Source organism: Xenopus laevis, chromosome 4S (genome assembly GCF_017654675.1).
Source record: "Xenopus laevis strain J_2021 chromosome 4S, Xenopus_laevis_v10.1, whole genome shotgun sequence".
Lineage (NCBI taxonomy): Eukaryota > Metazoa > Chordata > Amphibia > Anura > Pipidae > Xenopus > Xenopus laevis.
The window spans coordinates 106,322,245-106,349,154 of record NC_054378.1 but is presented as its reverse complement, the minus strand read 5'-3'; the positions used below and the strand labels follow the sequence as shown (position 1 = coordinate 106,349,154).

Here is a 26,910-nt window from a genome sequence, read left to right as displayed (position 1 = left end):
GAGATGCAAGGCAATATAGACCAGGAAAGTACAACCCTAAGCAATGGAAATCCAGAAGCCAAAATTTCCAATCACAGGGTTACAAAAGAGAGCCCGAAACAGACAAAAAAGCATGAAGGTGCGAGAGTCCACCTGTCTTATCTAGGAGGAAGATTGAACAGTTTCAAGACAGTTTGGGCTCAAAACATAAGAGACAAATGGGCGGTGGAGGTCGTATCAAAAGGATATCAAATGGAATTTGTAAGGAAACCCCACAACTCTTTCATCTCATCAGACAGACCAAGAACAAAAGAAGCCACAAAACATCTCCGACTCATAAAAGGAGACTTATGGCGGAACAAAGTGATCTCAAAAGTCCACCCAGATCAAAGATTCAAGGGAATCTACTCCCATCTTTTCCTACGAAGAAAGGTAAATGGGGAATACAGAGTTATTTTAAACTTAAAAAACCTCAACAAAAACCTGAAGATTCCTACATTCAGAATGGAAACCTTAAGATCAATCACTGCAGCCCTATCCAAAGGAGATTGGATGGTCAAGCTGGATCTAAGGGACGCCTATTTACACATACCCATTTGGAAAGCTCACAGAAGATTCCTAAGGTTCAAAATTCTTGGAGAACATTATCAATATGCAGCAATGCCTTTCGGGCTGGCAACCGCTCCAAGGATTTTCACAAAAATCCTAGCCCCAGTACTAGAAAATCTGAGGCTCAAGGGAATCCAAATTTATGCCTATTTAGACGACATCCTTCTCAAAGCACAGACGGTGGCAACTTTGAAGACTCATCTAACAATAGTACAAAGCTACCTGGAACAGTTAGGTTGGAAAATAAACGAGGAAAAGTCCATGCTCATCCCCAGTCAGAGACTGGAATATTTGGGCACGATTTTGGATACCAAAAAGATGCTCTTGAGCCTTCCAGAGGTAAGAATGAAGGACTTAATCTCACAAACACACCAACTCATTCGCCACCCTATTACAACAACAATAATTTGCCAGAAGTTACTAGGGAAAATTATCTCCACAATAGACTGTGTCAAATGGTCACAGCTACACTCCAGGATTCTCCAGTTCGATTTCCTGTCCCAATGGAACAGGAAGCAAGAGCAGGATCAACTCATCTATTTGGGGAAAGAAACATTGAAGAGTCTAACTTGGTGGACGCAAGCAGAGAACCTGTCAGTCCCCATGCCCCTCTTGGTAGATTATGGGATCACAATTACCACAGATGCCAGCAGTACAGGATGGGGAGCCCACCTGGGGGAACACAAAGTACAAGGTTGGTGGAACAAAGAAGAGAGTCAGAAATCATCCAACTGGCGGGAGTTAAAAGCAATCCACCTGAGTCTCTTAGCCTTCACTCCTCTAATATCATCGAAGGCAGTTCTGATCAAATCAGACAATACAACAGCGGTCAGATACCTCATGAAACAAGGAGGAACAAAATGCTGGAGCCTCTAACCCTGACCATACTTACATGGGTAGAAAAGAATTTACTATCTCTGAAAGCAATCCATATCCCGGGGAAAAACAACGAGATTGCAGACAAATTAAGCAGATCTCCCCCAATGGAAGGAGAATGGGAACTAAACAACCAAGTCTTCAGAACAATTTGGAAGAAATGGGGTCCTTTCAAGATGGACTTGATGGCGTCCAGGTTCAACAAGAAAATGCAAACATTTTGCTCTTGGAAACAAGATCCAGAGGCCACCTTGACGGATGCTTTCTCAATAACCTGGAACTGGGGACCGTTGTACATATTCCCTCCAATAGTACTGATCCCGAAAGTTATCAGGAAAATACTGGAAGATCAAGCCAATGTAATCCTGATTGCTCCCTGGTGGCCAAGACGAGTGTGGTTCCCTCAACTTCTCAGACTGGCCAAAGGGAATTTCTGGAAACTGCCAGGAAGAAAGGATCTCCTCACTCAGCAGACACGGGTTCATCCCTATCCAGAAAAACTCGCTCTAACGGCTTGGCGTTTGAAAGTGAGAAACTGAGATCCCTAGGCCTTTCAGAAGGCTCAATCACCACCTTGCTAGCAGCCAAAAAACACTCTACAACTGAAAAATATTACAAGACCTGGGAAAAATTCTCAGAATGGTGTTCCACCAGGAATACACTCCCCACACAGAACTCCGAATTACAAATAGTGGAATTCTTACAAAGTGGAGTGGAATTAAAATTGAGCAATTCAACCCTCAAAGGCCAGATTACGGCCATTTCACATTTCTCAGGCATAAACTGGAGTTCCAGACCACTAATCAAAAGGTTTGTTCAAGCCCTAAAAAGAACAAGACCCTTATCTAAAACCAAAGTTCCCCCATGGGATTTAAATCTGGTCCTGAAAGCTCTAACAGAGACTCCTTTCGAACCTCTGGACAAGGTACCTCTTAAAATGGTTAACATTAAAGGGGTTGTTCACCTTCAAACAACTAGTTGTTATCAGATAGATCACCAGAAATAACGACTTTTTCCAATGACTTTCTATTTTCTATGTGTCACGGTTTTTCTAATATTGAAGTATAAAGTGTCATTTCTCTCCTTCTGAAGCAGCTCTGGGAGGGGGGGTCGCCGATCCTGTAAACTGTTCTAAATTGATACATTTAGTTGATACATTTCTTATCTTTGTCCCTGCTGAGCAGAATCTCTGGGTTTCATTACAGGCAGCTGTTAGAATTGATACAATTGTTGCTAATACTCCAGAGATGCTGCTGAGAAATGTATCAACTAAATGTTGCAAAATTGTAACAGTTCAGAATCTGCACCTGGATCACTGAGCTGCCAGACTCAAACACCAGAGACAGGAACATTCAACTTTAAACTTAGATTTTGGAAAAAACGTAAAAAATAAATAATGGAAAGTAATTGGAAAAAGTCATTATTTCTAGGGAACAATCTAAAAACAACTAAATTGGAAGGTGAACAACCCCTTTAAGCTGGCGTTTCTTCTTGCCATAACATCTGCCAGAAGAGTGAGTGAAATTCACGCTATATCAGCAGAACCAGACAAAATCACTTTTTATAATGATAAAGTGATATTAAGAACTTTGGATGAATTTACACCAAAAGTGGTGTCAAAGTTTCACATGTCTCAAGACATTATACTACCTACCTTTTTTGAGAACCCTAGTTCCTTGGAAGAGGAGAAGTGGCATTCTCTAGATATTGTCAGATGCCTCAAAATCTACCTTGGAAGAACCAAGGAAATCAGGAAAACTAACTCGTTGCTAATCATTACTCAAGGTACAAGACTAGGTAATCAACCTACCAAAAAAACGGTGTCTAACTGGATAAAGGAATGCATCAGAATGGCATATTCACACCAGTCCCACACAGTACCCTCTCAGCTTAAGGCACACTCTACCAGAGGTACAGCTGCATCCTGGGCACTCCGGGCCCAGGTAACTTCAGAAGACATCTGCAAAGCAGCAGTATGGAGTTCGTGGGACACCTTTATCAAACACTACAAATTTGATATTTACTCGAAGAGTCTTTCTAATTTTGGCTCTGCAGTTCATAACTGTGCTCTAAATAATTAAATTTTCTTTGGCATAACCCACCCATGTATTGTCTGCTTCTGTATGTCCCTACAGTGCCCACTGCCATGTGTAAGTAACAGGAAAACAGAAAATCAATACATACTTACCGAGATTTTCGTTTCCTGTACTGGAACATGGCAGTTGGCAAAGCTTCCCAACCCTCGTCTTGGGGGAGTCAAGAAATCAAAAGATGGCGGCGCGGGGGAAGGGAGGTTAATTTATTCATTAGGAAGTTCCTGTTCCGCCTGCGACAGGAGGGATTAACCCCTACAGTGCCCACTGCCATGTTCCAGTACAGCAAACGAAAATCTCGGTAAGTATGTATTGATTTTCTGTTATAAGGAACAGGAAATAGAATTAGCAGTGTATGAATTGGGCTAGTTTTGGGCTACTTTTAAAATGACTTTTGGCAACTTTTTGGCTCTTTTTTTTAAAGTTTGACTGGTTTTGACATTTAAACCTGGCAACCCTGGGCAACCCTGCTCACTATTATATAAAATAGCGAAGACAAGAGAACATGAGTCTTTGATGTGCAACCTGATATTCCACAGAAATCATTTCCTCCCCTTTCTGTGGCCACAACCCCTAATTACCATGTTAATTATACAAAATTTAGGTTATGAAAGTTTGAAAATATTTCTCCTTATGTAAACTGTTTTTTTGTGTCTCAAATTTGTTACAAAGTATCTTATTTGCACCTGTTAAGCCAATTAAGTGAGAAACTTTGTTCCTTTTTCTGGCTGTTCAGTGCCGAGAAAATAGGGACTTTCCAGTACAAATGAGGGACTGCAGGTTGAGCTGTCAAAAGAGGGACTGTCCCTCCGAAAAAGGGACAGTTGGGAGGTATGTACTTGTACAGTATCATTTACTTAAACACAATTCTTTTCATCCAGTATCTTCTCATCTGGCGCTTGTTTTCTGCGCTCTCAGCCCTGTACAGCGGAAAGCAGTTGTAGAACACAAACTGGCGCTGACAAAGGCGTAAAAGCCAAACACACATTCCATTTTCAGATCTAGATCTTCTTCTTTTGTAACATAAACTGTCTGCTTCCGCATTCTCAGCCCTTTTCCGTCACTCAGTCGGATCCAATCAGCGTGCGACAACTAGCCTACGGGGCCTCGCTACCAGCCAATTATAGAAAGGGACGTGTAACGGGCAGTACCCGGGCGCCAATCAAAGTTCGCAGCGTGTAGGCTGTCTTTTTGGCGATAACCAATAGGAAGCAAACCGGGACGGGGAGGAGGTTGCTAGGAGAAGCGGGGTTGCATTTGCCGGCTAGTTGGGCGGATAGACCGGGGTAGTTTGTGCCACGTGCCTGTTTCCCGATAGCTGCAGCTTTGTTACTCGAGTCAAGATGCTTCCTCTCGCCCTTCTTACTGTGACCGGGATTATGGTTCTTCTGCCGAGTGATGCCGGAGCTCTGAAAGCTGGAGACTGCGAGGGTGAGAAGGATGGGGGTGGGCTCAACATCAGTGGCCTCTACACTGACACTCATTTGTTACTGAGGGCTCGGGTCTGTGCAGGGGAGGAATAGCCCTATAGACACAGACAGTGTGCCGCGGAGACTGCTGGGTAGGATCTGTCATTGGGCAAATAAGAAGTGATGTAAAGCCGGTGCTGTGAGCTCAGCTTATCTGCCCTTTAGCCGGGGAGACAAGTAGGAATCACAGAATTACCAGGGAATCAAGAATAATTATTAATAATAGTGAAAAGTTGCTTCTGGGTCAAATGGTCAGTTTGTTGGAGTAGGAGGGGGGCAGTGGCACTAGGGCTGGGTTGTCTGTTTACATTTCAAAGACTATAAAAAAATAGCCAAAAAGTAGCCAAAAGCCACTTTAAGGGTAAGGCCACACGAGGAGATTCGGGGAGATTTTGTCGCCTGGCGACTAATCGCCTTGTCTTTTGAGCGACTATCTCCCCGAACTGCCTCAGCGTTTTTCCCCATAGGTTGTTATGAAAAGTCGCCTGCGCTAATGCACACGCGCCGATGCGTTTTCTATAGTCGCCCGAAGTTGCCTCACTGAGGCAACTTTGGGCGACTATTGAAAACACATCGCCGCGTGTGCATTAGCGCATGCGACTTTTCTTTGTAGCCTATGGGGAAAAACGCTGAGGCAGTTCAGGGAGATAGTCGCTCAAAAGACGAGGTGATTAGTCGCCAGGCGACAAAATCTCCCCGAATCTCCTCGTGTGGACTAGCCCTAAAAGTAGCCCAAAAATAGTCCAATTTGTACACTGAAACGTATTGTGCTGGAGTCCGGAGTGGAGGGCTGCGCAGAACTGGAGTTAATGGGCATCACCCCCCAAACAAACAGCAGTCAGACTCAGGGGGGGATCCATGTCTGTTTCTATAGTGAAACTGTCAGGGTCGGAGGGGAATAAGGAGATTTTTCAATTAAAATAACAGGCATAAATAGTAAGAGCAGGAAGGCAGGGCTGGGAAATTGGACGGGTTTTTAAAGTCCAAACCTGCAGCAACTTCCAAAACTAGCCAAAATCCATACATTGGACTTGTAAAAACCCGCCAGTAACTTTTAAAAGTAGCCCAATTTGGCTATAATCCCGCCGACCTGGCAACCCTGCACTAGGGTTACTGTAACAGAGGCTCCTCCCAGTGGGGTGAGGGGGGATACATGTGCCAGTGAGACCGATGCCAACATTTGTCTTCTGGGAAGAAACAAGGAATGCCTGAAGAAGGGGCCTATGTGCTCCGAAAGCTTCCAATTGTCACCTATTCAGTTAGCCAATAAAAGGTATTGCCAAACTACATTTTCTGCATTTTTTCAATGGCTAAAACGGTACAACATCTCAAAAATATGGGAAGAAACAGGCAAATTATACATGAGATACTTGTCTGTGTCAGTATCAGTCAGGAACAAGGATAATAACAGTTGGTAGGAAGGTTAGACAGGGCAAGAGCTAGAAAAATGGCTGGATTTTGCCTGAGACTTTATACTGGGCAACTAGAGGGTTGTGTAGAGAATTGTGGTGGCATTAGTAAAGAGGCGTGCAAGATTGGGAAGGGTTACAGAGAGATGATTCTCAATATAGAGTCAAAGGAACGTTCAAAAGGAATGTAGAATTTAGATGGCAATGGAATGGCAGGGGTAAGGGGAACGAGGCTGAAACTGTGAAAAAAGAGAGGCCTATAGTGTGTGTATGGCAGAAAGATATAAACTCATTTGTACAGGGCAATAAGAAAAAAGGGGAGTATACTGCAGAAAGAAATCGGTTACTACACTGAAAGGCCTGTTACTCGGATAAAACTGGATTTCTGATTGGGAATACTGAAAAATCCCATTGGTTGAGAACTACATTGGGCCATGTATTACATCAGATCATTTGGTATAGGGCCAACCATTTGAACACTGATGCTGCAGACAGATCAAGCACTAGGGGAAGAGAACACCCCAAGAAGAGAGCTGAAACAAAGGCGTAACCACCACAAATAGAGGACACTGTCCTGTACTGAAATCTGGGGAGCTGTGAGGTTGCTAATTCAACCGAGCAAGCACAGGTTTAAAGCCCAATTAATTCATGTAAAAGAGCATAGTGCTTTATTCTTAGAAATGCTAGTAATTCACATTATTCAATCTTTTTGCTGTTTTGGGAATATGCAGTGTAAGCTAGTGGTTTAGTATTCCGGTCTCTGCTTTAACCACATTCCAAAGTGCACCACTTCTCCTAACTTACTTTTATGGGTTTTCCTCACTTTCCAGTGTGCATTTCATTCCTGAGCCGGTTTTACCAGTCCCTTAAAGAACGGAAAGTAGAGTTCAAGCCTGACATTGTGGAGAAGGAGTTGCTGAAGACCTGCAATGATGCCAGAGGAAAAGAAAACAGGCTGGTAAGTACTTGGTTGATTCACACAAGTGACTGAGAAGATCACAGATAAACATACCGGTTTGTGCTCATTTGAGTACGGTATATGATAATCTGCACTTCAAGGCGAGATTAATCTTTGGTGTTGGCGACTTTTAGTTTAAAGGGCACCTCTCACCAGAGGTTGGGGGGAAACAATAGTTTTTGTTTTTTAAATATCCCCAGCCAGCTCTAGGCTTCTTGCAACGGAGGGAGCTCCCGTGCGGCCATGTTATATATCTTGCGTGCACACTTGCTCGTAATGCCCATGCATCTGATGTAGGTGGATGGATGTGGCCTCACAAGTTTACATATCATGCATGCACATAATAATATGGATGTGGCACTGGGTAGTTGTGTGCCCCAACATGGCCACCCACACTGGGAGTTCCTTCCCGGTGTGGGCAACCTAGTGCTGGCAGGGGCTATTTAAAAAAAAAAAAAAAAAAGCTGTTGCTTCCCCCAACTGGAGTATAATTATTATTAACATGTATTTATATATGTCAACGTATTTTGCAGTGGAGTAGAGCTCACAACTGGTGGGGAAAACAATTTCAGGCGACAGGTGCTTTTTAATAGGAATATTTTCCTACTGTTTCCTTTGCAGGCCTCATAACATAACTTAAAATGCATGAAATCCCAGCCACCCTGCTATGGTGTTCCGCAAATAAACATTATCTCTGCTTCTGACTACCCTAGAGGCCCAGCCCTATATTTTTGAACCACTATCCAAGCTTAGTAGAAATTAATTTTATTGTTCTACTGTACAGTGCTACATACATAAGTATTGCTATATAAATAAAAGTATACATCCATACCATCCTGTCTTTCTTACACAGTGTTACTATATTGGGGCCACCAGCGACGCTGCCACCAAAATCACAAACGAGGTGTCAAAACCACTAAGTAACCACATTCCTCCTGAGAAGATATGTGAGAAGCTAAAGAAGAAAGATGGGCAGATCTGTGAGCTGAAGTATGGTGAGTGCTTGGACAGTGCTGAGGTTTTTTTTTTTTTGATTGAAAAAAAAATGTACTTTTATATGTAAAAAAAAAAGAGCTTTTTTTTCAGTATGTAATTCTAGGCAAACAGTAGACCGTAGTGAATAAACACTAGGGACCACATATGAAGTTTTACTGATTTGCCCTTTTTATTCATTTTGCCTCCTACAGATAAACAGATTGACCTGAGCACAGTGGACCTAAAGAAGCTCAAAGTCAAGGAACTGAAGAAGATTTTAGATGACTGGGGCGAGTCCTGCAAGGGCTGTGCTGAGAAATCAGACTTTATCCGCAAGATTAATGAACTGATGCCTAAATACGCTCCCAATGCAGCCAATGCACGGACTGACCTTTAAAGCGCTGTCCTGTGGATCTAGTGCAAGAACTGATCCTCTTAATTATAGACCCAGCAGACGTTCCTCTTATATGGCAATCCGTTTACTTTTTATGGAACAGATTTTGTTTTTTTGTTTTCACTTTAGTTTTATTTTTTTTTTGTAAAAGACTCCCCCTGGGTTGCAGGAATATGAACCCTGCAGCCAGGTGGGACACTTACGTTTGATACATTTGCTTGTAACTTATTGGTTTTCTCTGCGCTGTCTCTGACCATTTTGCAGTAGGGGAATTTTTATTACCTACATGTTCTTTGGGTTCTTGTCGAGTGGCATTTTTTCTATGAAAATAAAAGGATCCACTCTGCTTCTTGCTGTGGTGAAAAAAAAAAAATGAATCAAGGCAAGAACTGCGTAACAGTTACCCACTCTGTTTCATATATTGCTTCATGCAGCTGGATGAGCGAGAACACAGGCAGGAGAAGATGTGTGCCTTTATATAGACATCCCATTGTGCTAAGCACACAGCTAGAGACTCCACGGTATAGAGCAGGTTACATAGTGTAATCCACATTATTTTGATCTAAGAGGAACCACTCACACGGTTATTTTGATTTAGACGCCGGCATTGAACCTCTATCGCACCCTCCAGCCATTGATGCTTTAAAAAAAAAAAACACTTGCACTTGTTTAAATAAACATTTGCACCTGTCTTGTTCCTGGAATTAAACAATTATATTTCTACTTCTCTGACTTAAACCAGACATTTATATAGGAGTTTATAATGATATTGCAGCGTTTACAGTTATCTGCTTTGGCCATTAAATGGGTGTCTTTTATAGGGGGCAGATACGAGATCTAAATATCGACAGATACAGCCTGTACAATTATCTCTATCTTTATTTTATACTAAAAATTAAAGTCATAGCATCTCTGTGCTATACAGTGGCTACTATCGAAGGTTGCAAAACTCCACATGCTACAGGGAATTTCAATAGCCCTGTGTTCACTTCTGTACAGGATTTTAAGGGGCATATAAGACTAGAGATAAAAATACAGCTCACTCTCTCGCTCTAAATCTGAGCTTCCATTGAAAGGAGAAATCAGACTGCTGATGCGTATTTACCAATTCCTTATTTGGAAAGAGACCTGGCTAAACCACCTAAATTTTGTCTTTCAAGGACCAGCTTGGGAAACCATTGCCTTGTTCTGAATTGTTCTTAAAGGGAAAGTATGATTAAAAAATAAGTTTGACCTGTTTCAGTGTGTGAAAAGTTAAATGTAGATTTTGGATGCCAGTGCTTCGTAGTAGTGAGATGTCTGTTCAGCACAGACATTTATAACCTGAGTCCTTCAGGTGTTGTAGCAATAAAGCTGCCTTTAATATGCCTGCAGAAAGTATGTTCTATAAAATTGTATTACAAGAGTTTTTAGCACTTCTTACTGACCTTGCCTCGGGGCAGGGAGAGGCAAGTGAAAGAATTCCAGTTGTAGCACAACCAAGGATCTCAGTATTTCTTTCATTGCAGTTTAAATTGGTGGTGGGTTCATAGGCTTTTAAAAGCAGGCGTGTGAGGTTTAGCAGTGCCAGCAGCACACAAAGCTACCTTGTAATCGTTATGTGCCCAGCTACTATTTGGGTCCTTTAGCTTTATAGAGACATTCTATGTATGATGTGCTCAGAAGCCAGAGGCAATTAATGCCCATATTTCTTTAACATTATCACCCTGTTTCCTGATTAGATTTGCACCCAGACCACAATAAGGACAAGTGTCATTTAAATAGAAGATGTCCTCTTACTAACAGGCAGCTGAGTAAAGGTGGCCATACACAAGCAAACAACCTTTTCAGAGCAGGTTTATCTGTATGGGTGGGATAGATATCTGGCTGAAAATCAGGTAGGTATCTATTGGATAGGTTTAAAACTGTTAGGGCCACATTGGATCTTTGCACAATATGACCGCGTTGTGCTGGGCAATATCCTGGAGATCTGAGGGCCTAACAATCAGATTAACCCAATCTCACCCAGTACAAGGTGGGCATATTGGCACTTCAGGAAACCGTTATAGAGCTAAAGGGCTTTGATGCCAGTTATCCAGTGCTGAATGTCAGTATTGCAAGTAACTGGCATGCTATAGTGTTACTACAAATATTTTTCACCTTTAACAATTCTTTTCGTGTTTGCTCTTTTTTGATCTTTTATGATGAATTTGATTGGACATCCCATTTTCATATAGAGAAAAATGGCAAAAGGCAAATATTTTATTACATCGTTTTCAGGCTGGGGTGCTATTCCCTAGGTCAGGGGACCCCCACTAAAGGGCCGCAGACTTTGCTCAACATGGCCGCCGAACCGGGACGTCTCTTCAAAGCTCCCCAGTGTGCAGCGTATGATGTGGGCGTGGAGCCATAGCAACCCATGCGAGAAGCTTTCTACAGATCCCCAAAATACTGTTTGTATGTTTTGTTTTGTATTTTGTAAGCTCACGATCTCGGCAAAAAACAAACATTGCTGAAGTGTTTCTTTGAAAAGGGGGAAAGGCCCAATGATGACACACCAGGAGACTGCATTTAAAAGAAAGTAGCAAGAGTCTTACTTACAATATGGGTTCATTGCAACAGGTGACTCACATTCTCCATGTCTGCTCTGTATAAAATGTGGTGAGTGGCTATCTAAGGGTAGGACTACACGGACGTTTTCGGTGCGGTCCGAAGTGCTGCAACAAAACGCCAGCCTCAAATCGAATGTGACGGAATTAAGGTAAGTGAATGCATTGTCGGATGAAAAGCGACACGACTGTCGGATGCAGGCGCTGCACGCTAGGTCTGTATCCAACAGTCGTGTCGCATCAGATCAATGCTGCAACTTCATCCGACATTTCTATCTCTTACCTGATTTCCGTTGCATGTGATTTGTCGCCGGCATTTTGTCGCAGTGCGTCGGTTCACGCTGAAAACGTCCATGTAGTCCTACCCTAATGAAGCCATGAAACCCGAAATATATATATGCACTGGGAGTAGTTTGTGTTTTATTATACGACAATCCCTCCACCTCCGGTCCTTGATAAATGGTCTTGCTTGAAACCGGTCCCTGGGGCAAAAAAGGTTGGGTCTGACAGCTTTGTGGAGTGGGGTTGTCATGCAGTCAATCTTTTCATCTATCCACTGCCTACTACCATAGAACCAATATTGGGACTTACCTGGCTAACAGGCCCGGACTGGCAATCTGTGGGTTCTGGCAAATGCCAGAGGGGCTGCCATAAGATGATGCCATAGAAAGTCCACTATTTAGTGGGCTGGTGGTAGCTGTACTCGGAATGCCAGGGCCTATTTTGACTCCCAGTCCAGACCTGCCGGCTAGTATGACCAAGAAATATATATGCTGATCGTATCTCACATGAGAGGGGCTACTGTAAGATGCCATAAACAGTCATTATTTATTGGGCTGCTGGGGGGCTGTTGGGACCTTTTTGTACTTGAAATGCCAGGGCCTATTTTGCATCCCAGTCCTGTCGTGAAAATAACTGGAGCTGAAAAGTAAATTAGGGCACAGTTCCCTCCTACCAATCAGCTATGATAAGCTGTCTGCTCCATTGTGTCCAGCAGATGGCACCAAATATCACATCCAACACAGGGTTTTGGTTTAGCAACCGTATTGTAGGAGAACATTGGCATTAGAAAATTTAGTGAGCTAAATAAGCACAAACATAGATTAATTCCCAAAGATTTCTATCTTCATATTTCCATTAGGAAAACTAAATAATAGAGGCCCTTTTAATAAGTATCTTATACCCATGCATAACCATAGTTTATTACAGATCACCAATTCGAAGCTAAAAGGAGATCTGTACCTACTACAGATGTGGCCAGTTTGTGGTCTCCCAGGACTACAATGCTCGGTGCTCCACAAACAACTATATTACAGAAGTAGGGGGGGGCTCCTGTCCAGTGTTGATCAATATTTATTAAAACCAACAGCTTTGTATTTTCTTTTTGTCGAAAAAACATCCAAACCTTTCCAGGTAAAAATGCCAGTATGACTTTATAAAGGGGAGAACTGTACTCCTTCACTGTCCACACTGAATCACTGCTGTTACAGCAAGTTAAATAATATTGGAATGCTCCGCCCCGCATTTGGCTTCCTACAAAGATAAGAGAATAGCCTTTTGCATTGCCCTCTTGGGGCCAGTACAGGTGGGGCAAGCTGCATACGCCACTTTCTCCCTTCCCTGAATTACTGGCAGCCCACTCAAGTACAATTTAAAGGAACAGTAACGCCAAAAAAATGAAAGTGTTTTAAAGGAATAACAATATAATAATGGTGTGTTGGTTTCAGAAAGACTACTATAGTTTATATAAACAAACTGCTGTGTAGCCATGGGGGCAGCCATTCAAGCACAGGATATACAGTAGGTAACAGATATGTTCTGAAGAATCCCATTTTATATACTACAGATCTTATCTGTTATCTGCTGTGTATCCTGTGCCTTTTATCCTTTTTCAGCTTAGAATGGCTGCTCCCATGGCTACACAGCAGCTTGTTTATATGAACTATAGTAGAGTTTCTGAAGCAAACACACCAGTTAGCAGTGCAGAGCAACACTACATGATATTTTCACTACTTTAATACACTTTCATTTTTTTAGTGTTACTGTTCCTTTAAGGCCTGAACTAAATCTGCAATGGTGATTTGGTATAGATGATTATTTATTATTATTATAATTATTATTTTTAAAAAGTCCCCCAGACAAATCACAGCATATTTACAATGTATTCATATTCACAATAACCTGGATCTAGCCATTGCGCTGTCCAGCAGCTCTGGGACCCAAGCTTCAATCTCTGCTTATAATTTACAATTATGTGTAGCATTTAAACCCCCATTCCTATTGTTGTACAATTGTTAGACTAACTTGAGTTGTTATCAGCCTAACCTTTCCTGTTTGTACCAAATTAGAGAGTACCAGTCTTGCCTGTTCAGATGGCTGTCAACCCTTACAGTACAATGGGGTCATGGAGTCACTTGATGGAGTTTTATCTGGATTGGCCTGATAACATGTACAGACAGCAAGAAACACAGCAGATTAATTACAGGCAAATTACAGAAGCCCTTGAGACTTGCAAACCTGCTTTCATGAACACTGAGCAATTACTGGAAGTGGTAAACAGTTGCACTGGGCCTGTGCTTCCAAGAACCTTTAATTTCTCCTACTGTTCCATCCCCTGATCCATCTGAAGAGCAAATGTTAGGTGTTAGTACATATCTCAGTGATCACTTTGCAGGCATGCTGCTGGTCTGTATATATTTCAAGAGACATATCTTGTCTTATATGCGCTTACAGCACAAATTGAGTAAAGCTACAAAATGATGTCTCAGTCTTCCCTGATTGGAAAGTTGCAGACAACTTTATTAACTTTGCACTTTATTCTGCTCAGCCCATTGTATGCAAAGGCCTCAGATTATATAACGAAAAGATTGCATTACAAAAGTTTTATTTTTTCTTATCAGCCACAGTACATCACCAAAAATATTGGGACTGCCGTGGTTTTGGCTCCACTATCACAAAGTGGACTAGTGTAGGGACCCTGAGTTTTAGGTATAGTAACTCAGGTAGTTCCCCCTTTGTATTTGGACACCTAAGTGGTCCTTTAGTATACTCAGGCAGCTATGTCTCCTTTCCTGGGTCTCTAGGCTATGATTTGCCCACTATGTAGCAGCATGTAAAAGTATAAAGGGATATATCACCATGTGCTCAAGGTCTTTCCTGGGACCTCACCTCTCTGTGAGGTGTTACAGGCCCATGGCTGCAGTTTGGTAAAAGTTAGAAAGAGTTATATAGTGCCAGTAAGTTCTGGTATAGTTGTAGGAGCAAGAGGAAGGTTCAAGAGAGTTAAAGAGCAGCTGTTGCTCCAACGAGGAGGAATAGTGGGTTTAGGACCCTGTGGTATGTGAACCACTAGTGCAGGGACTTCAGTGGGTGAGTTGAGGACCAGTTAGGGTGCCAAGATACAAGACCCCAGGCTGAGGATCTCTAGGCGCAGTGCTCTACTCTATGGGAGGCGTTGCATCAGAGGTGTGGTAACCTATATCTTGCTTATTTCACTTCTGAAAGGGTTCTGCTGTTGTTATACTGCATTACATCAAAGTACCTGTAAATTCCTTCATTTCTACTGTTCACTGTTAATAAAACACATTGTCTTCAGCATTGTCTGTCTGATTTCCTGTCTGTGGCCCCACTAATTAGAACCTGTACAGTGTCAATAAAGACTTGCTATTAGGGATGCACCAAACTCACTATTTTGGATTTGGCCAAACCCCTGAATCCTTTGTGAAAGATTTTGCTGATTACCTAAACTGAAACCCTAATCTGCATATGCAAATGATGGTGGGGAGGGAAAAAAAAGAGCCCCTAAAAACTTTTTTACTTCCTTGTTTTATGACAAAAAGTCACATGATTTTCAGGATTCTGTTCTGGCAGTCTGAAAAAGGCCGAATACCGAACCGTGGATCCGGTGCATCACAACTTGCTGTCTCCCCGCTTGTGTCACTGCTGGTTTCCCAGCCTGTTCCAGCCCAGCCAGTTTCAGTAGAACGTGTAGTCTGAACCAGTATTGTAGGTATCTGTGCACATTCGCATGGAGGCGCATTTGTGCACTTGCATGCTGCTGGAGTACGCGCAGAATTTTTTTGCAGCGACCACCCAACAAAGAGAGTTTGCTCCATTAAGCAGTGGATCTGGGCTGGCGGGAAAAAGTCAGAAGAAGGCAAATAATTCAAAAACTATAAATAAAAAAAAAATGAAGGCCAATTGAAAAATTGCTTAGAATGAAGTGTTCTATAACATACTAAAAGTAAATGTATGGGTGAACCACCCCTTTAACTCAAACATGTACAACCCCTTTAAAGGAAAACTATACCCCTCAACAATGTAGGTCTCTATAAAAAGATATTGCATGAAACAGCTCATATGTAAAAACCCTGCTGTAAAAAAACCATTTCATAATAATATACTTTTTTTAGTACTATGTGCCACTGGGTAATCATAAATAGGAAATTGCCATTTTAAAAAAATAAGGGCCGCCCCCCTGGGATCAAAAGATTCACGGTGCACACAAACATACCATACATGTTAGGTCACATGAGCCAATTAACAGACAGAGTTCTATCTTTTGCTTCCACACTTCGTCCTGTTACAGTTAAGGTCATCATAAACAGGCAGATTATGAGCAAATTTTGCTTGCTGCGAAGTAAACGATCGTATCGTACACGAACTTCTTACGATCACGATATACTATCCACGGGCAACAACTTCGTGAAAAGATGTCATTGTATCGCTGTCGACTGCTATGAACAATTATACATCTACAATGCGATATCTACTTGTGGAGCAGGAAGTGATGAAGCTACCGGAAAAAGGAAGTGGTGTATAACAATGTGTGATTTTTCTTCTAATAGTACACATAGTACATTTTCTAAATGCTGCTGTGATTTCAGCACTTTTTATTTTTTTTATATGGCCAAATAAATGTGGTTTTGAGAAAAGTGTTCTGTGTTCTCTTTATTTATGTATTGAGTGCTATAGTTTCTTGACAAGCATGGGTACGATCGTTCGTTTGTTTACTTCCTCATTTGGCCCTGCCCCTCCAAATACAGGCATACGCAGTGAACGATCGTTGGACGATGATGATCTGTTCGCTCCATACAATGACGGATTTCATTGGTTCACGATTAAAAAATTTTAATCAGAACAATACAATTGTTCGGACCACATTCATGTATTGAGGCGTAGACATTTTATCAGATCATCTCAAAATCGATTGTTTCATACAACAAAATCTGCCTGTGTATGGCCAGCTGTTTCTCAAGTATTGGGGATATAGTTTTCCTTTAAAGGGCATGTAAAGTCTAAAATAGAATAAGGCTAGAAATGCTGTATTTTGTATACTTAATATAAACATGAACTAACTGCACCACAAGCCTAATCAAACAAATAATTTTTGGCTACAGGGGGTCACCATCTTGTAACTTTGTTAAACATCTTTGCTTTCCCTGCTCAGCAGTTAGGGACCGTCCGACAATTCCTATCCACAGAAATAAATGAAGGGAGAATTTCACTGCATACAGTCAGGTTTCTTATAAAAACGGTACACATTTTTTAATTAAAGTATATTGGAGATAGGTTTCTATTTCATTAAAGAAAGTAAAAATGGGGTTTTATTTTTTTGCCTTTACATGTCCTTTAAGGAAAGCTACTTAGCCTTATAGGACAAGGCTAAAAGTACATAAATTGAAGCTCACAGGTGGTATTTCTGCTGCAACTCCAGCACATGTGATAAGGGCACTGGTCAGGTGTCTGGAGAGCCAGGATACACAAAATACTTGCAGTTCCAAGTCATCATGTAGATACTATGCAGGCAGCCTCAAAGCTAGTCACCTACTCACTGGTACCAGTGCTGCAGCCCCTTGCACTGGGAATAACTATATCTGCACAACTGCATGTACCCCAGTGCTGCAACAGCAATCCCCACGCCTCTTTCCTAACCACAGTTCTATATAGCCAGAGTCAATACACTGTGAGCTATGAGTCAAACTTTTTTTGTTACAATTACTTATTTCCTTATCTCGAAATTGTTACAAAAGTATCTTATCTCCTGCTGTGGTTGTTCTGGGCTCTCTGCCAAAAGCCAATTAAGTTAGAAACATTGTTTCTGGCTGTTCAGTGCAGAGAAAAACTGGACTTTCCAGTACAAACGAGGGACTGCAGGTTGAGCTGTCAAAAGAGGGACTGTCCCTCTAAAAACGGGACAGTTGGGAGGTATGCCAAAGTGCCATATTTTATTGTAAGATTGGCTTTGGCTTCACTGTTAGAAAAATAAGCAGTGCCCGTCATTCATACCGTTAGGAGTATCTGTTAATGTATTGCCCTTTGGTCTATGCAATCCTAATTAAAAAAAAAGTCTTTGGGATCTTTCTGAAGTCACTCCAATCATTTTTTGAACAAGTTCATCTTTTTTTAAAATAAACTTCATGTCAAGATAAAGAAATGTTACAGTGAAACCCAGAAAGTGTTATCTCCTGGCATTTCAAAATACAGTTTTAGGATGGACTCCATCCTTGTCAGTCCTGGACTGACCTCTCTAATGAGAATTTGAATCTATCCGAAAATAGGGTTGCCATCTTTTCTGGGAAAAAATACCGGCCTTCCTAAATATTTATCTTTTTTGCCTTTTAGTAACATTGGGACCAGCCATCATTTTTACTGGCCAGGCTGGTAAAGTACCGGCCAGGTGACAACCCTATCCGCAATCCTTCTTCTTTCTTAAAGTGTCCACTTGTGAGAGGATTCTATTGCTTTAGTGTTGGAGGGGAAGTTCCCCTTCAGACAAATGTTTTCTGTGTTATAGATGGGCATATTATTATAAGCAACTTTTCAGTTGTTCTCCATTATCTAATTTCTATGTTTTTCCATTATTACTATCCCTATCCAGCCTGTAACTGAAAATGTTACTTCTTTGTTGGGGGGGAGGTAAATGGGTTGGGGACAGGGTGACCAGTGGTAACTATACAGGAATCAGTCTCTAAATGAGAGCGAGGGGAGGGGATGTGGCTGGGTCTGTAGGGCCCATCAATACACTGACAGGCAGCAAATAAATACAGATCAAACACGTGTTCATTTTATTCTTGTTGCTATTTCCAAAAAATTGCATTTAGCTTCCAAACTGCTGCCTGGTTGCTAGGCTAAATATCCCTTGGCAACCAAGTTGCCTTAGAACTTGCTACTGCAATTATACTTTAATTGAAGTTGTTCCCTAATCGATTCGAACTTCATTCTGCTGTTCTTCCATCTTTATCCCTGACTATTCCCTCCCCTAAAACCGGAAATCCTATGGCTGTCACAAGGTGGACGTTCGGCGGAACTAAGAGCCTGTCGTTGAGATTACAGGAGGCTCACGTGACCCCCCCGCCGCCACACCCTTCCTTTCGTCACGTCTCCAGGCGCCCCGTGATGACATCAGCTCTCCCTCCCCACTCATTGTGGAAGATGGCGCCTGCACAGTAAGCGCGCCTCCCCCGCGTGCGGTGACCGAGCTACGAGCACCCTGCAGCGGGAAGTGAGCATGAAGCGACAAAGCGAACGTGCGGAGCAAAGCCCCGGCCGCGCAAAGAGAACCAGAGAGAGGCGGGAGGAGGCCGGCGGGGCTCACCATAAAAGTTCAGGAAGGCGGGAGAGGCCCAACCAGGCCGGGGCCTCCTCCTCTTCGTCTTCTTCTTCCTCCCGCCGGCCCAGGGATCCACCGCCTCGGCCCCTTCTCCTGACTGCTCCTGCCGAGGCGCCGGGCTTAGAGTACAAGACGCTGCTGATCAGTAACCTGGGCTCTGCGCTGCCCGACCCTCTGCTGGAGGATTGGCTCTTCCGCCACTTCCAGCGCTTCGGAGACATCAGTGTGAAGCTGTCACACACCCCGGAGCTCGGCCGAGTGGCCTACATCAACTTCCGCCGGCCGACCGAGGCTCGCCAGGCCAGACACGCCAAAGTACGGCCGGTGCTGTATGATCGGCAGCTGCGTGTGGAGCCGGTATTCACTCAGCAACCCGCCCGCCGAGCAGAGCCTTCCCCGCTGTCCCTCACGTCTCTGCCCAGCTACCCCCGCTCCACCTCCCCCCGGCATCTGCTCCTGCCCTCCTCCCTCACCTCCACCGCGGCCTCTGGGGACGGTTATTATCCGCTGTACGAGGAGAGGAGCCGGGGGGCCGCCTATGGCATGAGCAGCACCGCCGACGATGAACAACTGGCCCCGGAGGATGATCACAGAGCCACCCGCAACCTCTTCATCGGCAACTTGGATCACATGGTGACTGAGGTGGATTTAAGGAGGGCATTTGATAAATATGGCCCCATAGAGGAGGTGGTGATCAAGCGCCCGGGAAGGGGCCAAGGAGCAGCCTACGCTTTCCTCCGGTTCCAAAACCTGGACATGGCCCACCGGGCAAAGCTGGCGATGAGCGGGCGCTTGTTGGGCCGCAATGCCATGAAAATTGGCTACGGGAAACCCAACCCAAGCACACGACTGTGGGTGGGGGGGCTGGGGCCTAACACCTCCCTGGCAGCTCTTGCTCGAGAGTTTGACCGATTTGGGAGTATCCGTACTGTGGATTATGTGAAAGGGGACAGTTTTGCTTATATCCAATATGAAAGCTTAGACGCCGCCCAGGCTGCTTGTACACAGATGAGGGGCTTTGCACTGGGAGACCGCAGGCTTCGGGTTGACTTTGCCACAGTGTCGCCGGACGAGGCGGCCGCAGCTGCATCGCGTTATGCTCCTCTCCAGACAACTCCATACCCTCTGCCCCTGCCCTATGAATTATTGCAATCGGAAGCCTACAGCAGGCATCGTACGGCTCTGGACCCGGATCTGCGAGTAAGAGACAGGACCCCTCCGCATCTTCTATACTCTGACCGTGAGAGACCGTTTGTGGAAGCCGGCTGGGTTAATTCTGAACGGCGAAGCTCCGGCCAAGGTGCGCGGAGCAGGAGTGGGGACCGGGGTGGGGGTGGCAGTTCAAAAACGAGGGAGGAAAGACGGCGACGCCGCAGCTTGTCTGGAGACAGGGTTCGTAGTAGAGCTGAGAGAAGCCCTGAGCGTCAAAGGAGGGAACCTCCAGAAAGAGACCCTGGTACTCCTCCATCCCCACAACACAATCACAGACCTTCATCCCAAGACAAGCCCCGGCCCCCAACTCCTGACCCTCCCCAGCCCCGCAGGAATCACCATCCTAGACCCCCCGAGCCACCCGCTGAAAGACAATCCCCCAGCGCAGAGAAAGGACGGACGCTGCCGCCTCTGTGGTGTGGGCATTTAGTACTAAAGAACAGCTGTTTTCCAACCTACCTTCATTTCTTAGAGGGTAACCGTGATGTGCCGGGTGCCCTTCTCAAGGACCGTTCTTCTACAGGTGGAGGCAGCCTGGCACAACTTAAGATTGCCCAACGACTCCGGCTTGACCAGCCTAAGCTTGAGGAGGTTACCCGTAAAGTGAGACAGGGCACTGCCGGAGGCCATGCTGTACTTCTTGCCACACAAGCCCCACAGAATGAGGGGGCAATACCTGGGGAACCTGGCTTACAGCGCCGCCTGCTCAGGAACCTGGTCTCTTACCTAAAACAGAAACAGGCAGCGGGCGTTATCAGCCTCCCAGTGGGAGGGAGCAACAAGGGCAGGGACCCCAGCGGCATGTTGTATGCATTCCCTCCATGTGACTTCCATCAGCTGTATCAGCAAAGTGCTCAGCGGCTTGTGGGCAAGCTAGAAGAGAACATGATTATTGTGTTGGTGAGAGACAGCGCCTGATCCAAACGTCACTGTTAGACTGTCCTGTGCCTACACTGTCCTCTCTCTGTTAATGGTTTTCAGAATTGATGGGGGGGTGGGCAACCAAAAAATATGGGGGGGGGGTCGAGTTAGGACTAAACTGAGTGGAATAAATCATGTATCACTTTAGTTTGTGTAAAAGGTTCTGCTACATAATTTCCAAAGTGTTTTCTAACCTGTCAGCTGTTGAGATGTTCCAGTGCACAGCAATGACTATTGTCACAGGTATATAAGGCCTTGATGAAATCATGGGAAGCTTCTCCCACCCCTCTCACTATAGTCTCTTACAATTAGGGCCCCTTCTATAGTCCAATTCCAGCAGTTAACTCGCTGCGGGACAGATCAATTTTCCTTTTGTGTGTTTGCGTGTGTGTTTATTTTTACATCCTGCCTAGTGTGCTCAAAAATAACAAAAAATATCCCTTAACTCAATATCATTCATTAAAAGCTAGTTTATATTCAAAAAATCATTTAAAATAATAAACATATAGACCCTATGGTATTCTGCCTTACGCATTTCATACCCTCTGGTACTTAATCATAGGCATTAATGTACAAGGTGGAATACCATGGGGTCTATATGTTCAATTTTTTAAATGTTATTTTGAATAAAAACTAGCTTTTAATGATATTAATGAGTTGCAGGATATTTTTTGTTATTTTGACTTTTGTGCCCTTGGAACTGGGGGCTGTATCCCAGCAACTATGGCCCTTTTTTGACTGCCCATTTCTACCCTAGTATACAAATGTAATGTTTTCATAGTGTATTCTGCTCCCCTAGCTCAGCATCGAGCACCTTAGAAATGCTGTGTGTGTTTTTGGCTCGTCCATAGTTTGTCCCATTGGAGACACTAGTTCTGTTTTTAGGTTTGTGTGCCAGTGTTTTGGAGACCTCCGCAGTCGAGAGGATCCCAAGAGTGCCTTATGTACATGTGACACTAGTATGTGAGTGTGATGTGGGGGTAGCAGAGCTCTCAGCAGAACCCATGAGTCTGATTAGTGCGATAAAAACTACCTGTTTATAATCACAAGCAGCCTCCTAGGATCAAACCCAGCTAATTATTTCTGCTTAATGAAGCTTGTTATGTGTGTGATGATGGGGGACTTAGGTTATTACCACTACCTGAAGGACTAGTATGTTACAGTTTGTGTTACAACTGAGTATCTTTTGTGCAATGCATCTTCATTATTAGTCCAGGAACCTATAGGGAGGTAACACAACGGGAGGAACGCCACAATGCGGCTGGAGCCGACACGTTGCGAAACGCATGCAATGTGTCGGATGTTCTGAAGATAACAGGAAGTGAATGAGAAATCGCAGGTAAGAACTACATTTATCTGACTGTCGCAGCACACTTCGTTTTCATCTGACAGTCAGATAAATACAGTTCTTACCTGCGATTTCTCCTTTACTTCCCGTTATCTTCAGAACATCCGACATGTTGCATGAATTTCATCGTATGGCGACGTGTCGGCTCCAGTCTCATTGCGGAATTCCTCCCATAGGGAGGTAACACTGCCCGGAGCAATCATAACACTGTTCTTATGTTTGTTTACATGTGTGCAAGTGTATGTGTGTACACTATACATATATTTCACTTGTGTGTTATTGTGTACGCACACTCACGGATATGCATATGTAAACATTCTTCAGTATCAGTCTCTGCATGGAATAGCACATCTATGTGGGTTTTGTGTATGTATCTTGCACACACATACTCATGGGTCTGTATAGATTTCTGAACGAGATACATGTGACCAACTGAGGCTTTCCTCACCCTCTTAGGGCAGACACACACGCAAAGATTCGGGGAGATTAGTTGCCCGAAGAAGAGGCGATTTATCGCTGGGGGACTAAATCTCCCCGAATCTTCATGTTCGTCTCTGCCCTTAGATGATGTTGAATGACAGCACTCAAGTTAAAAATCAAAGCATATTCTGCTATATATGGGGTTATAATTACCAACATGTGTAGAACCATTTTAAAGATCCACAAAGGGGATATATATCTATATATACAAATTTCTGTTGTAGAAATACATGCATCAACAGGCAAGATGAACTAGTTGCAGCTCCGAGAAAAACCAACGGGCATCCCAAGGGTTTCACCATAGACATTCCCATGGCATCAGTAGCTTGGGGATCATACGTGTTGTACTATGCAAAGATAGAATAAATAGAAGAGGGAGGAATCACTTATAGGCCTAATCTTCCAACCGTTCTCTTATATCCATTCCCTGTGGGTCTTTTCAGGCAGCTGTCGTTTAGGGGCTTTTTGATGCATGTATTCTAATTTATTAACTTGTTAAAATGTTGCCTTTAATATATTTTTGTGGCTTTGTGTAAATTTTTTGGCAAAGCTGATGGCACAATACAGTTTCTATGGTTTATACATTATGTTTTGATATTTAATTTGAGTGTATCTCCCCACACCCCTACATTCTGTCGCTAAGTTACTCTTACTTGTTTTTGCACATCTCCCTGAGCAGCCCATACTCTGATAGAGCCAGTCATTTGGTGACTTTGCCCAACGACTGGATCTCTGCCCAGTTTAGCTGCCCATGCTCTTGATCCGATTGCTTGGCTTGCAGTATAATCCTTATAACATTTATGTACACCTATCAGGTATGGCCGGACTGCATTATGAAATCTGCCCAATAGATATAGGCTGATATTTACAGGCACATATTGATTGGGCAGGCAGTCGCGAGGCCCAATCCACAGGCCAATAAGCTGCTTTCTTGCTCTGGAGGAGCAGAATCTGGAACCTATATCAGCCCTAACCTCTCCCATATTTCACTTTCCATTTGCACCAATCCAATTTCATGTTGTTCCCTGTTTGATTCAAGCTGCTTATTGGTCAGGAGCCCAGCCTATGACATGTCATTGTTTTATATTAAATAGTTCTGTGCTGCTGGATGGGTATAGCTGATCCGGTCCCTGAAGATGCATTTGCTCCAGATCCCAAACTCCTACTATGTCATTACATTTGTTTGACTCTTTAACATGTATGTTTGGTGAATTTCCCAACCCCTTTTCTCCCCCTTCCACCACCAGAAGAAATTGCTTTTAGTGGCTTTTTATGTTTCTAGGGAGCCAGTGCCCAGAGGCCAATATGTTCTGAATGTAGAGAGAGAAATTTAAATAAATAACACTGAATTTTCAAGACGATGTGTAAAAGGCTCAAAGTGTTTCAGATGCAACATAAAGCACAAGCCCCAGTATTTTATATAGTAAATAAAGTACCCCGTATTGTAAAATATATAGTGAATAAAGTACCCCCTCTTGTAAAATATAAGGATATTATAAGTCACCTATGAGTTCCATGACCCATTTTATACAGGTCATGGAACTCTGAGGTTACTTCTAATATCCTCATATTTTCCAACAAGGGGTATTTTATTCAATATAATGCACATGTTTTAGTGAGTCATGTGACAAAAATGCCATTTATAACTGATGACATTACTAGTTACCGTTTATATAGTGAATAAAGTACCCCCTATTGTAAAATATAAGGATATTATAAGTTACCGAGCAGTTCCGTGACCATATAAAAGCATGAGGCCGAAGAACAAGGGGTACTTTATTTATTATAAAACACAATTTTTAGTGAGTCATGTGACAAAAATGACATCACTAGTCACCGTTTATAAGGGTATAATTTACAAGATATTCATGGCTTTTGTGTATTATAAGGATATAATGGCTTTTGTGTATCTCTGTATTATACAACATTATTCTGTTACAATTGGTTACTGCCACTGACCCCCCCCCCAAACCAACACCCACTCCCTGCACATTTGCATCATAGGTGCTTAAAGGGGTAGTTCACCTGTTAAATTAACAGAATGGTTAATACTAAGCAACTTTTCAGTTGGTCTTCATTATTTGTTATAGCTTTTTCGTTATTTGCCTTCTTTTTCTGAAAATTTCCAGCTTTCAAATAGGGGTCGTTGACCTCTATAAACAAATGCTCTGTAAGACTTAACATTTATTTATATAGTTATTGCTACTTTTTTATTAATCATCTTTCTATTCGGGCCCTCCCTTATTCATATTCCAGTCCCTTATTCAAATCAGTGCATGGTTGCTAGGGTAACCAGAGTGCTGAAACTGCAAACTGGAGAGCTGCTGAATAAAAAGCGAAATAGCTCAAAAACCACAAATAATAAAAAATGAAAACCAATTACAAATTGTCTCAGAATATCACTCTCTACACCATACTAATAGTTTATTTAAAGGTGGACAACGCCTTTAATGCTTGTCTTATGTGCAAATCACCAGCAGGAGCATCATTTGTGCAGGATGGAGGGTTTTAGTTGCATCAGTGGCAATGACTGTAGAATACATGGGGAATATGTCGCTAACATACACAGTGGAGAAACGCACATCTTCCACTCGGTAGAATTGGTTGCTATTCCTGGCCTCCTATTGTAAGGTAATTGTAAAACGAAGCAGGGCATTACCCAGTTAGGTGATATATCCAGGAATTATCAGAAGCTTATGTATCACAATTGCATTTCTGGTGTCTAAGGAGAGACTATTCTCATGGGGAGTCTATTCAGTCTATTCTTGTATGTTACTGTGCAGCTGTCACTGGCCTCCTAGTGCAATGCTCTTCTCTCACACACACATTCCCAACAGGTTATCTTGCAAAGCCCCAACATAATCCATACAGAAACCAAATGTCACATTTTTGGGGTGTGTTTATAAATGAAAAGAATTGTACTGCAGAAATGGCTGCTCATGTGCAGGGGTGTCAGGCTTTTGGGTTCCTGGTTTTCAGGAAAATCTAGGTTGTGTATTTAAAGGAATTGTTCAGTATAAAAATAAAACTGGGTAAACCGACTGTGCAAAATAAAGGATGTTTCTAATATAGTTAGTTAGCCAAAAATGTAACTACTTCCTGATTTTCAGCTCTCTTGCTGTCCACTGATTGGTTACCAGGCAGTAACCAAACAGTGATTTGAGAGGGTCATAACTGTTGCTTTTACAGTGGGTCGGGTACCCGCAAAAAGCTGCGGAACCCTGCGGGCTGTGGATAGAAGTTCTGGGTGCGGGTATAGACGCGGTTTGCGGGTCGGGCCGCGGGTCTTCTCAATATCGATTTTTACTCCTTTTTTCTGATCATGCCTACTTCCGATGATGTCACTTCCAGTTTACAATGACAGAACTTCCTGATTCTTGATGGTCAGCGGGTCCGGGTTGCGGATAAGGTACTTACAGGTCCAAGTGGGTAAAAATGCGGGTCTGGGTTGCGGATTGCAGGTACGGCTTCCAAAAAATAGACTCGCGCATGACTCTAGCTTTTGAATTTGAGCTGAATGCCGAGGATCAATTGCAAACTCACTGAACAGTTATGTCCCATGTGGTCTCCCTTCAAGTCACTGACTAACTCAGAGTTAGAAAAGCAGGAAGTAGTGTTCTGGCTATTATGTGAGACATCCAGTCACTCCAGCCTTTATACATTACATTTTTGGCTAACTAACTATATTAGAAACATTTTTTATTTTGCACAGCCTATCTATTTACCCAGTTTTTATTTTTACATCGAACAATTCCTTTAATGTAGGTTTTCACAGATCTTTAAAGGGATATTGTCATTTTTATCTCTCTCCTTTAAACCATATAACAGCCAAGGTATAACGTACACTCATTATGACACTTACAAGGTATAACCTACCTGTGTCTCTTACCTTATGGTAATGGCACGTGGGGTGAGTATTGATGTCTGAGCAGTTTATAGTGATAAAACTCCGAATTGCCCCTTTGCTCCTGCAGCAATTCACACAGG

General features: G+C 43.1%; 2 protein-coding genes across 2 annotated transcripts; both read left to right on the top strand.

The window, feature by feature from the left end:
* Positions 1-4,752: 4,752 nt before the first annotated feature.
* On the top strand, positions 4,753-9,485 carry manf.S (mesencephalic astrocyte-derived neurotrophic factor S homeolog). The gene is made up of 4 exons (XM_018261315.2): positions 4,753-4,988; positions 7,266-7,393; positions 8,247-8,388; positions 8,581-9,485. The coding sequence occupies exons 1-4, from the start codon at positions 4,901-4,903 to the stop codon at positions 8,763-8,765; spliced, it is 543 nt and encodes a 180-aa protein (XP_018116804.1). The 5' UTR covers positions 4,753-4,900; the 3' UTR covers positions 8,766-9,485.
* A 9,191-nt stretch (positions 9,486-18,676) lies between these two features.
* Positions 18,677-24,279, top strand: rbm15b.S (RNA binding motif protein 15B S homeolog). Its single transcript, XM_018261314.2, has one exon. It carries the CDS (start codon positions 18,861-18,863, stop codon positions 21,090-21,092), a length of 2,232 nt encoding a protein of 743 aa, XP_018116803.1. The 5' UTR covers positions 18,677-18,860; the 3' UTR covers positions 21,093-24,279.
* The last annotated feature ends 2,631 nt before the right edge of the window (positions 24,280-26,910 follow it).